The sequence below is a fragment of the Selaginella moellendorffii genome, unplaced genomic scaffold, assembly GCF_000143415.4.
Source record: "Selaginella moellendorffii unplaced genomic scaffold, v1.0 SELMOscaffold_58, whole genome shotgun sequence".
NCBI lineage: Eukaryota > Viridiplantae > Streptophyta > Lycopodiopsida > Selaginellales > Selaginellaceae > Selaginella > Selaginella moellendorffii.
The window spans coordinates 29,555-40,058 of record NW_003314319.1 but is presented as its reverse complement, the minus strand read 5'-3'; the positions used below and the strand labels follow the sequence as shown (position 1 = coordinate 40,058).

The window sequence follows — 10,504 nt, the reverse complement described above, 5'->3', positions numbered from 1 at the left end:
GCAGGAGATGTTAGGGTATTGCGCTCGGCTCAGGGAGTTCATTGTGGCGTAAATGGGAGGCAATTACCAATTACAAGCTGTTTATAAAGGTCACAGGACTGATTTGATTGTGTATCTTGAGTGGTGAAGGTAATATTCTTCAGCTGAAGAACGCAAGGAAGCAAGGTGAAAACAACGATGCAGAGGTGGGTTTGAGTTCAAATTTCTTCAGAAGGTGGTCACAGAGGTTTGTTCTTGTGATGAGGAACTCATATAGGCAAAAAGTCATGCATTTGTGCATGGGATCTTGATCTCAAGCAATCATGCTTAAAGTTCTTTTCAAGCTCAAGGACAGAAATGCATTGCTTTTTCGAGCGTGTCCTTTTGTTGGTGTGAGGAATGTGATTATCAGCTGCATTCACATGCACTCCATCCCTGGCGGCTACTACCATTATCACGACCATTAGGATTTGTCAATCAATCTTTCAATGTTCTTGTCAACAGAATTTCTAATGGCATTCTGAAACACAAAGCGTTGCTGCTACACAGCGTAGCAAATCATCAAGTGATCCTTAGGAGTTAAAACTTATGTGGTGTGATTTAGAGTAGCAGAGCTCGATGCTTGCTATCATCCAAAACGTCCAAGTTGTCCAAGTTGGGTTGTCTACAGCACATCCACGAGCCTTGACGCAGGCTGGGGAAATCCACTGGCCCAAGGCCCAAGCATTCTGAGAGTGTTAGAGCGAGCTCGTTTGTCATTTCTTTTGGTTCAGTGTTCTGGAGCGAAGAGCAACATGGAGCTGGAGCAAGGAGCAATAAGCAAGTTTCTCTTGTCTCCAGCTCTTGCTTGGAGCGGGGATCGACTCGAGGCAGCACGGTGTCCAGGTATTTGTCATCGACTTCTGCGCGGACGCCGGTGCCAAAGATGAGAATGTAGGAGAGATCGTTGCCCGTGTCAGCTTTGTATACTCCAGTCCGGAGGAGGTGGTGGAGCTCAAGTTCTCCAAAGGCAAAGTACTGGTTTTTACTTGGCACATTAACTTAGGGCTTTAGGTGATGGGAGACGCTCGAGGATGGCGGCGGGACGATTTCAAGGCATCGGTTCTTGCGGAGAGGTGCCTGAGGACGCGCATTGTGTTTGCGCTCCGGTTCCCGCCGACATTGGAGCTGGCGCCGCCTCCCCCGCGCTTCTTGGCCGCCGCGACGAGCGATGGCAGCGTTGGGATTCATCCCATTTGCCGATCTCCTCCTGTAAGTCTTGGCATTGTTTCTCTTTGGTGATCGCCTCCAGTTTTCTTTCTTGTCCTGGTAGATCTCGGGCATAGCGGAGACCACTGACGAGTAAGAATCTTCGATGGTTCAAGTTCCTAAGGAGATAATACTCTTTTTCCTTTTCCAGATTGGCGAAACCATGGTTGTCGCTCGCTGGACACGATGGCCCGGCGTATGGTTTGCTGTCATTTGGAGAAGATGGAAACAAAGTTCTTGCGAGGTAAGCGATTAATTGTAAGAACTTTCGAATGGTATAACCAAAACAATTGACGTAGTTGTGGGGATGACGGACGGATAGCGATCTGGCGATGGAACGACGTTTTGCAAAGATTGGGCAGTGATTCAAGCCCGGGTTTGAAAGCCTTTTCTCTCTCTCTCTCTCTCTCTCTCTCTCTTTTTCTCATTGTCGCCTCATTAGATATGCAAGAGCGGCCTGTTTTGGAGATGAAAATTCCTCAGCAGAGGTAAGTTTTTAGCTCCCGATCTTCTCCACTGCGATGTTTGCAGGGGTCAGCATGGTTCTCTTCTACCCGTTGCCGAAGCCAATGGTCTCGCAGCAGATGTAATATTACGTAGAACTCTCCGCAAAAATTTATTTCTTCTACTTACGTTTATTTTCTCAAAAGGCAGGGACGCTTTTCTGTGCTGCTGGCGATGGCTGTGCGTATGGTTGGGACTTGGTAAAGTATCATGTTTCCAACGAGAACTTTACGCAAATTCATGCAAGAGTTTACAGCACCTTACTTTCAGGAAACTGGACAAGGTTCAATGGTATTTCAAGGCCATGCCGGTTACTTGCACTGCATAGCGTCGAGACCATCTCAGAAACAGGTAATCAAACATGCTTATTCATCTGAATCTGGATTCTTCCCGATGCAGTTAATCACGGGATCCGAGGATGGCACCTGCAGAATCTGGGGTAAGCTTTTGCGACAGAAACGAAAGATCACTGCTAAGTTGACGGCCTGTAGACTGTAGATCCGGCCGATGCACAGCAGTGTTGGATCCTTGGAATGTACAACGAGTGGCAAGAGCAAAATCCAGGCTCCCATGGGTGAGCTGTGTAGCAGTGGATGCTAGCGAGAATTGGATGGTAAGTTTCTCCATGCCTTGGTTTGTTTCATACTTGTTTGTTTTCGCTTGCAAAAGGCGTGTGGGACTGGAGGAGGATGTGTAACGCTCTGGAACTTGCCAATGGTAGCAGCAGCAACGAGAATAACGACCGCTGGAGCCCCGCAAGACGTGGCCTTCACCACGGACGAGGTCAGCTTTTAGATTTTAAAAACGAATGAGAGAGTTTTGATAAGCTTTTGGTAGATCTTTCGATCTTTTGATAAACCTCTGATAGGAAGATCTTTTGAAAGATCTTTGACTGATAGAAATGATCTTTTATATGACAGATTGTGGTCGTCGGTGTTCAACCGCATCTTTCTCGATTCACCTTTGGCGGGAAGCTTTCGTCCCAAGTCGCTTGCGCTCCATTGTCTTCCTTCGCCGTGTCACTCCATCCATCTGGAGTAAGTATCACTTTGTTTCTGTGCTTTCTAGGCTCGAGACAAAGAGCTAGAAAAGATTCTCACGACTTTTTCATTGCCTTTTGGAAACTTATACCCAGGTGACAGCTGTTGGTGGCCATGGCGGAATGGTGGATGTGATATCCAGCTATGGAAGCCATCTGTGTACTTTTAGCTGCTAGCTTGCAAAGTTCTAAGAAAATCCTTGGGACGTGTGAAAGAATCTGATGTTTTCTTCGTGTTTCCTGTTTTTATCGGCAATTGCTACTGACATCGTGCATGCTCTCTAGCAGAAAAGCATGAAACCAAGAGCCAGAAAAAAAAAACCCGACCGTGAAATCTATGCCAAGACCTGTTTGATCACACCATTTGCGGTAGTCTTTACGTTCCCCAGGAGCTGCGGCATGTAGCAGTCCTTGCCCTGCGCTGCCTCTATCCGGCGCCTGGGATCATACATATTCTCGTCACGTAAAGCCTGCAAGATGGCCTCTGGCGAGCACTCCCTGCACAAAACATATAAACGCACAAGCCAGTGAGCAAGGAGAAAAGGAATGTGTGGACTACTAGGCCTACCTCTTGATGAGGATCCTGTAAAGCATTTGCAGTATGGGACAGAGCTCAACTGGAGCCACGGGCCGGTTACCATCTGGGTGCATCACGCTCAGGCTTGGTTGTCTGAGCAATTCATGAAAAGCTTCCACAGCTGACACTCCCTGCCAAAGTGAATTGAAGTTGGGTGAGTGTCTTCAAAAAGGAAAAGTGTGAAAGATCTCACCTGTATCATGCCTTTGCCTTGGATGCTGTCTCCCATGTCGAGCCTGAGCTCCCCTTCCACGAGCTTCTGCCCATACCAGGCATTGCGTCCCTTTAGTAGAGTCACGTACGTGTCCGCCAGGAGAGGCCCGGCCAAGCGCTCGGGCTCCTCGGCCAGGAAGTGCGTGATGTAGATCATCTCCGACGTGCAATGCGCGAAGTAGACGGCCTTGCTCGTCGCGCTCTCGTTTGTCAGTGCGCCAACCATACCTGTGAGCGAACCAAAGATTTTAGAACATTTCTTTCGTTTTCCAAACAAGAAACTAAGAACTTGAAGACTAACCGGCACCAATTGCGTAGACGTTCTTCAAGCCTCCCATGACTTCATGAGTAACGAGGTCGCTGTTGTCCCACACCACAAAATGCGGCTGCCTCAGGAAACGAGCCAAAGGTTTCCTCCACTTCTCGGAGCCACAGATCCGGGCGTTTGCGTACTCCTTGTTGTAAACCTCCGCTGCGATGTTTGGTCCACCTAGATAAAGAATGTTCTCTAGAGGCACCTTGGCTACATAAAACAAAAGCATTGTCAGGGTAAAAGAATCACAAGACCTTTAAGAAAACAAATCTAAGAACTTAAGAGAGAAAGAAAACCACTTACTTGCTTCGCTGATCATCTGCGTTGGAGTGACAATGTGTGGCACGGGCGTGAGAGCTGCCTCGACTCCTTTTGATAGCGATATGATCACGGGCATGGTTCTTCTCTCTCGCCAGTACCTCCCAATCTCCTCAAACACTGGCCGGGTCTCCGTGGAAGGAAGGCTGTTGATGACAATGTCCGCGTCCCACACAGCCTCTTGCAAATTGGTGACTACCTTGAGGGGGCACAGTGGCGTATCCAGCATGTTGATGCAAAAGCCGTCGCGCAAGATCTCGTCCGCGTAGAGCACTCGATCGCCCAATCGCCCCTCCACGTACTTGAGATAGGCGCACTTTTGGATGAGCCGCCGGAGCACGTCCTCCCTGGAATTGATGATCTCGAAGAGGTGCTGGGCGGATTTCTTGTCCACCGCCTTGCCCCCGCGCCGCCACACCCGGACCTGGACCAAATCCCTCAGGTGGCCGAAGGCGTCCTGGAGCATCGCCACGAAGACGCTGCCCCACGCGCCGGCTCCCACACCGACGATCTTGAGGACATCTCCGTCGGCCTTGCCGAGCAGCTCCCTGATCTCCGCCACGCGCTCCTCGAGCGTCTTGCCATTGCAGCTGTGGAACTTGGATGCCATTGTCGATGCGCCGCTGGAATGGATGGGATCCTCACGAAACCCTCATAGGCGAGCGCCCCGGGATGGAAATCGCGGTGAATTCCACTCGAAATATCGACCGATCTCGGCAAGAAGGCACTGGATCGAGGATCGGGAGGCACCGCTCGAGCAATGCCGATGAAGCAAACCTGGATTCGAGCGAGCGAGCGAGCGAGCGAGCGAAGGAACGACGCCTGGCGATCTTCCTGCTGCCCTCGCCGAAAGAGAAATATATCTTGCGATAAAACCCCCAACAGGGGTCCGGTTTGCATGATCCCTGACACGTCACCATCGACAATGACGCGGCAGTCCACGTGTGAAACAGCGTGGCGGCCAAAGAACTTCGGCGGTGCCGCCGCGTGGACGGCCGACTCGCTCGCCGGCATCACCGGTGTCCCGACCACTGTGCGCGGGCCACGTGTAGACAGCGCTCCACCTGCCATCACGAAATAAATGGGCGTTTTCTCCAAAGTGGTTGTGGCTTGGATGTTTAGCGCCGCGCCAACGTTGGCGCTGACTTGGTCAAGCCGCATTTTCCACCGAGAGTCACGAGACGAGGCGAAACCACAAAAATGAGCTTTCGGTGCTCGAATAGATCTGGAGATGGAAAGAAAAATAGATCGCGAATTTGATTCGATGGCTTATAGAAAGAACTAAACTTACCAAGCGCCAGGGTTCATAAAAATCTGGAGCTGACCGACCGGCTTCATTGCGCGCGCTCAAACAGAAGTTTTCGCTCGACATGGATCGGAAAGACGCGACGATAGCTTCCAAACGAATTTGGAGCTTGTCCAGGAAAATGAAATCTCTCAAACTATAGTCGTATTGATAGCAACTGCAAAAACCACGAACCAAGTCAGTCGCTCGGCTTTCACAAGCTTCAAGAGACTTACCGAGAACAAAAGTTCGTGTTCTCGCAAAACGGATACTCCACCTCCCTGTGTTCTAGTTCATAAGTGCCAGTGGACAAAACTTCCACGGCCACAGCGTCCTGTTCTCATCTCTCCTGGACTGTTTTCTTCTCCGGCAAAACCTCAACCATAAAACCGAGCGCCTGATCTTGACCGACCGACCTTATAAAAAATGCCAGATTTTCCATATTCATTATCGCCGCTGAATTCCCTGAAAGCATTCATTCTGTCCAGTCGCCTTGAATCATCGCCATTGCTTGGGGTGCTCCTGTCGTTGCTGATGTTGTTGTTGTTGTTGCTCTGTGAAGATCTTCCATTGTTAACGCGTCCAGTTTTAAAGCTCTGCGGTCGCTCGTTGTTGTTGCTAGTGCCCTGCGCTCTTCCGTTGCTGCTACTCTGCGCTCGTCCCAAGCTGCTGCGTTGCAATGGCCCATTGCTGTTGCTCTGCCCGTTGTTGCTGCCCTGCGATCGTCCAAAGTTGCTGCTTTGCACTGGACCATTGTTGTTGCTCTTTGGTCGTCCAAAGTCTAATGGTCCACTGTTGCTTTTCTTCTCTGGAATCCTGTAGCTGATTGGCTCCGGTGATGGCAACTTATATCTAGCAGGCTCCGGTGATCCAATCTCTTCCAAAGCCGGACCTGAAAGATGTGAACCCGACAGTGACTCCACTCTGCTATCAGTTCGTGAGTCCTCGGTCACTCGAGAGGAGCAACATTCCGCGACTTCGTCTTTCTCAGGCTTTACAGAAGAGCCCCATACTGCTGGGCCAGAAAGATAAACAAACATGTAAGTCTAGTGAAGAAACGAAGTTACCAACCTGATGGGAATTGAAGACGTGGTTCCGAGGGTCTAAATGCTTGAGGATACTTGGAGTCTCCAAGTCTCTTCTTCATCTGGTGCTCGAAATACATCTTTTGGATGTATGGATTCGGACTGACGTCCTCCCTCAAAATTAAATTGGTCTGCCTCATTGCCTGCGTGCTCAGATTATTCTCTGCCTCGTTAAGTCTCTCAACCTGGAGTGAATGAATTACGAATGAAAAAAAAAAGCGAAAACGAAAGAAAGAAAATAGAAACTCGATCTTCCACTCACCTCTGCCTTCAAAAACTTATAGAAACCCCCAATCTCTTGTGACTCGGACCTCCATCTCGCAGGTGGTGCAACAATATCCATGTCTAAAATCACCAATGCGTTAGGAGGGAGAAGAATACCACACACAGGCCTCGCAAAAGCAAAGACAAGCAACCATAGACCTGTGAGAGATGACAACGAGTCAAGAATGAGCTCTCAATTGCCTAAAAATTGAATCACACAAAAAAAAACTAGCAATTTCTTCTTCGCGAATCGCGACGACGATCCAAGCTAACTCTAGAGGTGTGGAGACACACATCTGAAACGCGTAACATACCTCGCGATTATCCTCCCGCAAAGAACACGAGCTCGGCGTCTAAAAACCCTAGCTTGCCTTCTTCATCTTCAGTGGGCGTGGCGTTACATTTCCTAGCGAGTTAAACTCTAACACGTGGAATCTTTTGGCGGGAAGAAAATCAAAACTCGAGATGGCGCCCAAATTTCACCTAGGGTTGGAGCGATGGAGGGCAAGCTCAAGCGCCTTCGCAAGGTACGCCAGGAAACTTCTATCGCCGGCTTTGACGAGCGACACGATTGTTCTTCAACTGGTGGCGTTGATCTGGGATTGGAGCGAGCTGCTGTAGACATAGAGCTTGGATCCGAGAAGAATGCGGATTTGGAGGGGCATAGGGATTCTACGGGCGATGCTAGACCTGGTGACGGTATGGATTTCGGTGGTCCTGGAAATTTGGATTCAAATGGGAGCTTGGAAGGTGGTAGTGAGTCAGAGTCGTCGAAGAACAGTTTGGATGCCTGGAAAAAAATCGCCAAGAAGAGCAAGACAGGCGAAGCAGTCTCCGAAGACAATCCTGCGAGATCTGGCATGGGTCACGAGGATTTGGATCCGACTGGGAGCGACAATGACTCAGAGACGTCTAGAAACAGTTTGGATGAGCTACTTTCCGATGGCATCGTCACGAAGAAGAAGCGAAAAGTTTTCGCAAGAGAGCGCCAGGCGGAGGAGCTACTCTCCGACGGAATTGAGAACGAGCGTGCAAGATCTGGCGTGGGTAATGGGAGCTTTAGTGGCTCAGAGTCGTCTAAGAACAGTTTGGATGAGCTACTCTCCGATGGTGTTGTTACCTCGAGCAAAAAGAGAAAAAGGATAGCCGAGCCTGAGAACAAGCCTATTGATGCTCACAGCCTTCAACCTTCTTCGAGTTTGCAGGATGATACGAAACATCAGGTTAGGAAGGTGCATATTTTTCTTTCTGTGTTTTTATGATTTAAAAGTTCTGATTTCTTTCAGGTCACCAAGAAGGAGCTTGACGAGATGCATGCAGAGTCGCAAAGATTGCTACGAGGTAAGCATTTTCTTACATCTACTAGTTAATCAAATGTTTTTATAGAAACAAGGGAAGCGGCCTTTGAAGCAGCTCCTGTTTTTGAAGTTCCTATGTCTGGGCTCTTATCCAAATTACGACAGAGGAAAATTCAACTGGGATGGAAGTCAGCGTATGCTTTATAAAAATTATTGCGTTGTTCTTGTAACATGTCAGCGATGCAGGAGTAAGTTGAAAGTAAGTCATCAAAACGACGTTGATGTGGGGCATGATACGAGCCAGCTCCCTACGATCTCAACAAGTTACTGTGAAAACGAGGATGAATGTTCCGGAATGAATAAAGTTCTAGAGGATACTAGTTCTAGTAAGGTCAGTTGCGTATTCCTGCATGCGATTGCGTCTAACATGGATGATTTTCAGGAATCTCCTGTAAGATGCAGCAACGCTTTCAGACAGCCTTTAGAAGATACTCAGGTGTGTGAATTTTGACAACTTTCAAGATCTCGCTAACAGACGCGTTTCTCCTCGTAGGATCTCTTTCCGGACTCCCAAGCTCTGGACTATATTCTCGCAGGAAGTCAAGATAACTACAATGGAGGGATCCACTTGGACTTGCATATGACGGAAAGTCAAGATGAAGCTCTTGGGACTACTGAGACCGTCGAAGCCTTCCCTGTGAAGCCTCCAATCATGGCACTTATAGATGACGAAGCTGAAGCTGAGGATGAGGACCTTATCCTTCATAACAGTGAGGAGGACGAAGGAGATGACAGTGCCGAAGTCCTCGAAATTATTGATCGTTCAGCAGAGGCGGAAGAGCCTCTGGATAATGGCAGACGTGCCGATCTTCATCGTCAGTGGCTAGAACAACAAGATGAAGCTCAGACCGACAGCATCTTGTGGAGGATTCAAGGATCATCAAAGCAGACGGAGTATACAGCCGAGATTTCTTCGTTTCTGGATGCCGACGATTCAGATCCACAAGAGTTGTCACGGGGGACTTCGGTGAAACTGAAAGAAACAAAGGAAGCTGCGCCGCCTCCATCTATCGGTCTTGAGTTTTTGGAAGAGGACATGCAAATATATCACGAGTCGTCGGACGACGAAGAAACAGAGCGTACAATTTTACGGCAACGGCTTCTCGAAACTGCTGTAAGAGTGAAGTATGCCTCTGAACATGTCAACTCACATATCTCTGTTTTCAGGAGAGGCAGGAACTGTTTATGTCTCCTGCTGATGATGAATCGTCAAGGGAGGTTCTGGGCATCATAAAGAAAGCAAACGTTTCTCATAGTACTACGAAGAGAAAGTCTGCTCAACAAGGTTCTTATTTCATTCCTATATATGTTTTGACATAACATAAAACTCTTCCACAGAAACGTGTGTCTCTGTTTGTAAGTCTAAGGTAAAATTACTGGTTCCCTCTCATCTAATCGTAACAAACTTTTTGGTGCCGCAGTCAATATTTTCGAACCGGTCGACGTCGAATTCGTCATTGCTCAAGCAAACCATATGTACAAACTCGAAGTCGTTCATATTTGGACGTGATGACAGTAGCAGCCTCTCCGGTTTTTCAGTTGCCGCACAGGTGTGTAACTTCCCACTTGCCACTCCTAGCTTTGACGTTGTCCCTCCACAGCACACCGTTAACAAAGAAACCCCTGCTCCAAAACCAATAGAACAGAGAGGCCCCTCATTGTTCTCAATTCTCAAGCAGCAACAGACGGACCACCCGAGGCCGGGAGAGAGGATTGTAATGGCGGACAAGCTCTCCATCTTTGGCAAATTCCCCAAGAGAAAAGGGAAGTACTAGACGATTCACCAAGAAACAGATTTCCAAAAGGTACCAAAATATCTCTTACTTTCAATTGATTGTCCAGAAAATGTGCAACCAGTTAGACCTTTCCATCCTCCACAGCAGCGCAATCATGTAGTGGTCCTTCAAATATTTACTTTCCAAGAAGAGAAAAATTATAAAGGGTTATGGGCGCTAGATGTTTTATACTAAGATTAATGTTAAGCTCTATAATCGAGTTTTGGTTTGCTGATGATAGTGAATATACTTAAAATATGCTTGGATATTCTAAAATATTTAAAACTGTTGCTATTCATTTAGATTAATCTTGTATTTATAATTTATAAACATGTTTATAATTTATAAACTTTCTTAAACCCTTTCTAGTATATTCTTTTTTATTCTATCATCTAATGGTTGATATGTAGTAAGAGTGTTTACAAATTACAAACATGCTTATAATTATAAACTTTATTTGATCAATTGGATTAATAAGTAATAATAAAACTACTATTAAGCAAACCAAACATTGCTACATGCAATGTGTAGCAATTTTTATTTTTA

General features: G+C 47.6%; 3 protein-coding genes across 3 annotated transcripts; 2 read left to right on the top strand and 1 right to left on the bottom strand.

The window, feature by feature from the left end:
* The first annotated feature begins 1,019 nt into the window (after positions 1 to 1,019).
* Positions 1,020 to 2,988, top strand: LOC112351187 (THO complex subunit 6-like). Its single transcript, XM_024688563.1, has 13 exons — positions 1,020 to 1,230; positions 1,292 to 1,320; positions 1,379 to 1,471; positions 1,527 to 1,603; positions 1,670 to 1,715; positions 1,759 to 1,813; positions 1,878 to 1,931; positions 2,002 to 2,082; positions 2,131 to 2,170; positions 2,223 to 2,344; positions 2,401 to 2,514; positions 2,652 to 2,768; positions 2,867 to 2,988. Exons 1-13 carry the CDS (start codon positions 1,036 to 1,038, stop codon positions 2,945 to 2,947), a joined length of 1,104 nt encoding a protein of 367 aa, XP_024544331.1. The 5' UTR covers positions 1,020 to 1,035; the 3' UTR covers positions 2,948 to 2,988.
* Positions 2,979 to 5,018, bottom strand: LOC9655077 (probable glycerol-3-phosphate dehydrogenase [NAD(+)] 2, cytosolic). The gene is made up of 5 exons (XM_002983379.2): positions 4,177 to 5,018; positions 3,862 to 4,083; positions 3,541 to 3,788; positions 3,339 to 3,478; positions 2,979 to 3,268 (listed from the first exon to the last, which is right to left on the bottom strand). Exons 1-5 carry the CDS (start codon positions 4,799 to 4,801, stop codon positions 3,106 to 3,108), a joined length of 1,398 nt encoding a protein of 465 aa, XP_002983425.1. The 5' UTR covers positions 4,802 to 5,018; the 3' UTR covers positions 2,979 to 3,105.
* Positions 5,019 to 7,322: 2,304 nt separating this feature from the next.
* LOC9651187 lies at positions 7,323 to 10,116 on the top strand. The gene is made up of 10 exons (XM_024688478.1): positions 7,323 to 8,048; positions 8,112 to 8,166; positions 8,212 to 8,317; positions 8,370 to 8,514; positions 8,566 to 8,619; positions 8,677 to 9,297; positions 9,351 to 9,468; positions 9,522 to 9,550; positions 9,605 to 9,733; positions 9,785 to 10,116. Exons 1-10 carry the CDS (start codon positions 7,323 to 7,325, stop codon positions 9,956 to 9,958), a joined length of 2,157 nt encoding a protein of 718 aa, XP_024544246.1. The 3' UTR covers positions 9,959 to 10,116.
* The last annotated feature ends 388 nt before the right edge of the window (positions 10,117 to 10,504 follow it).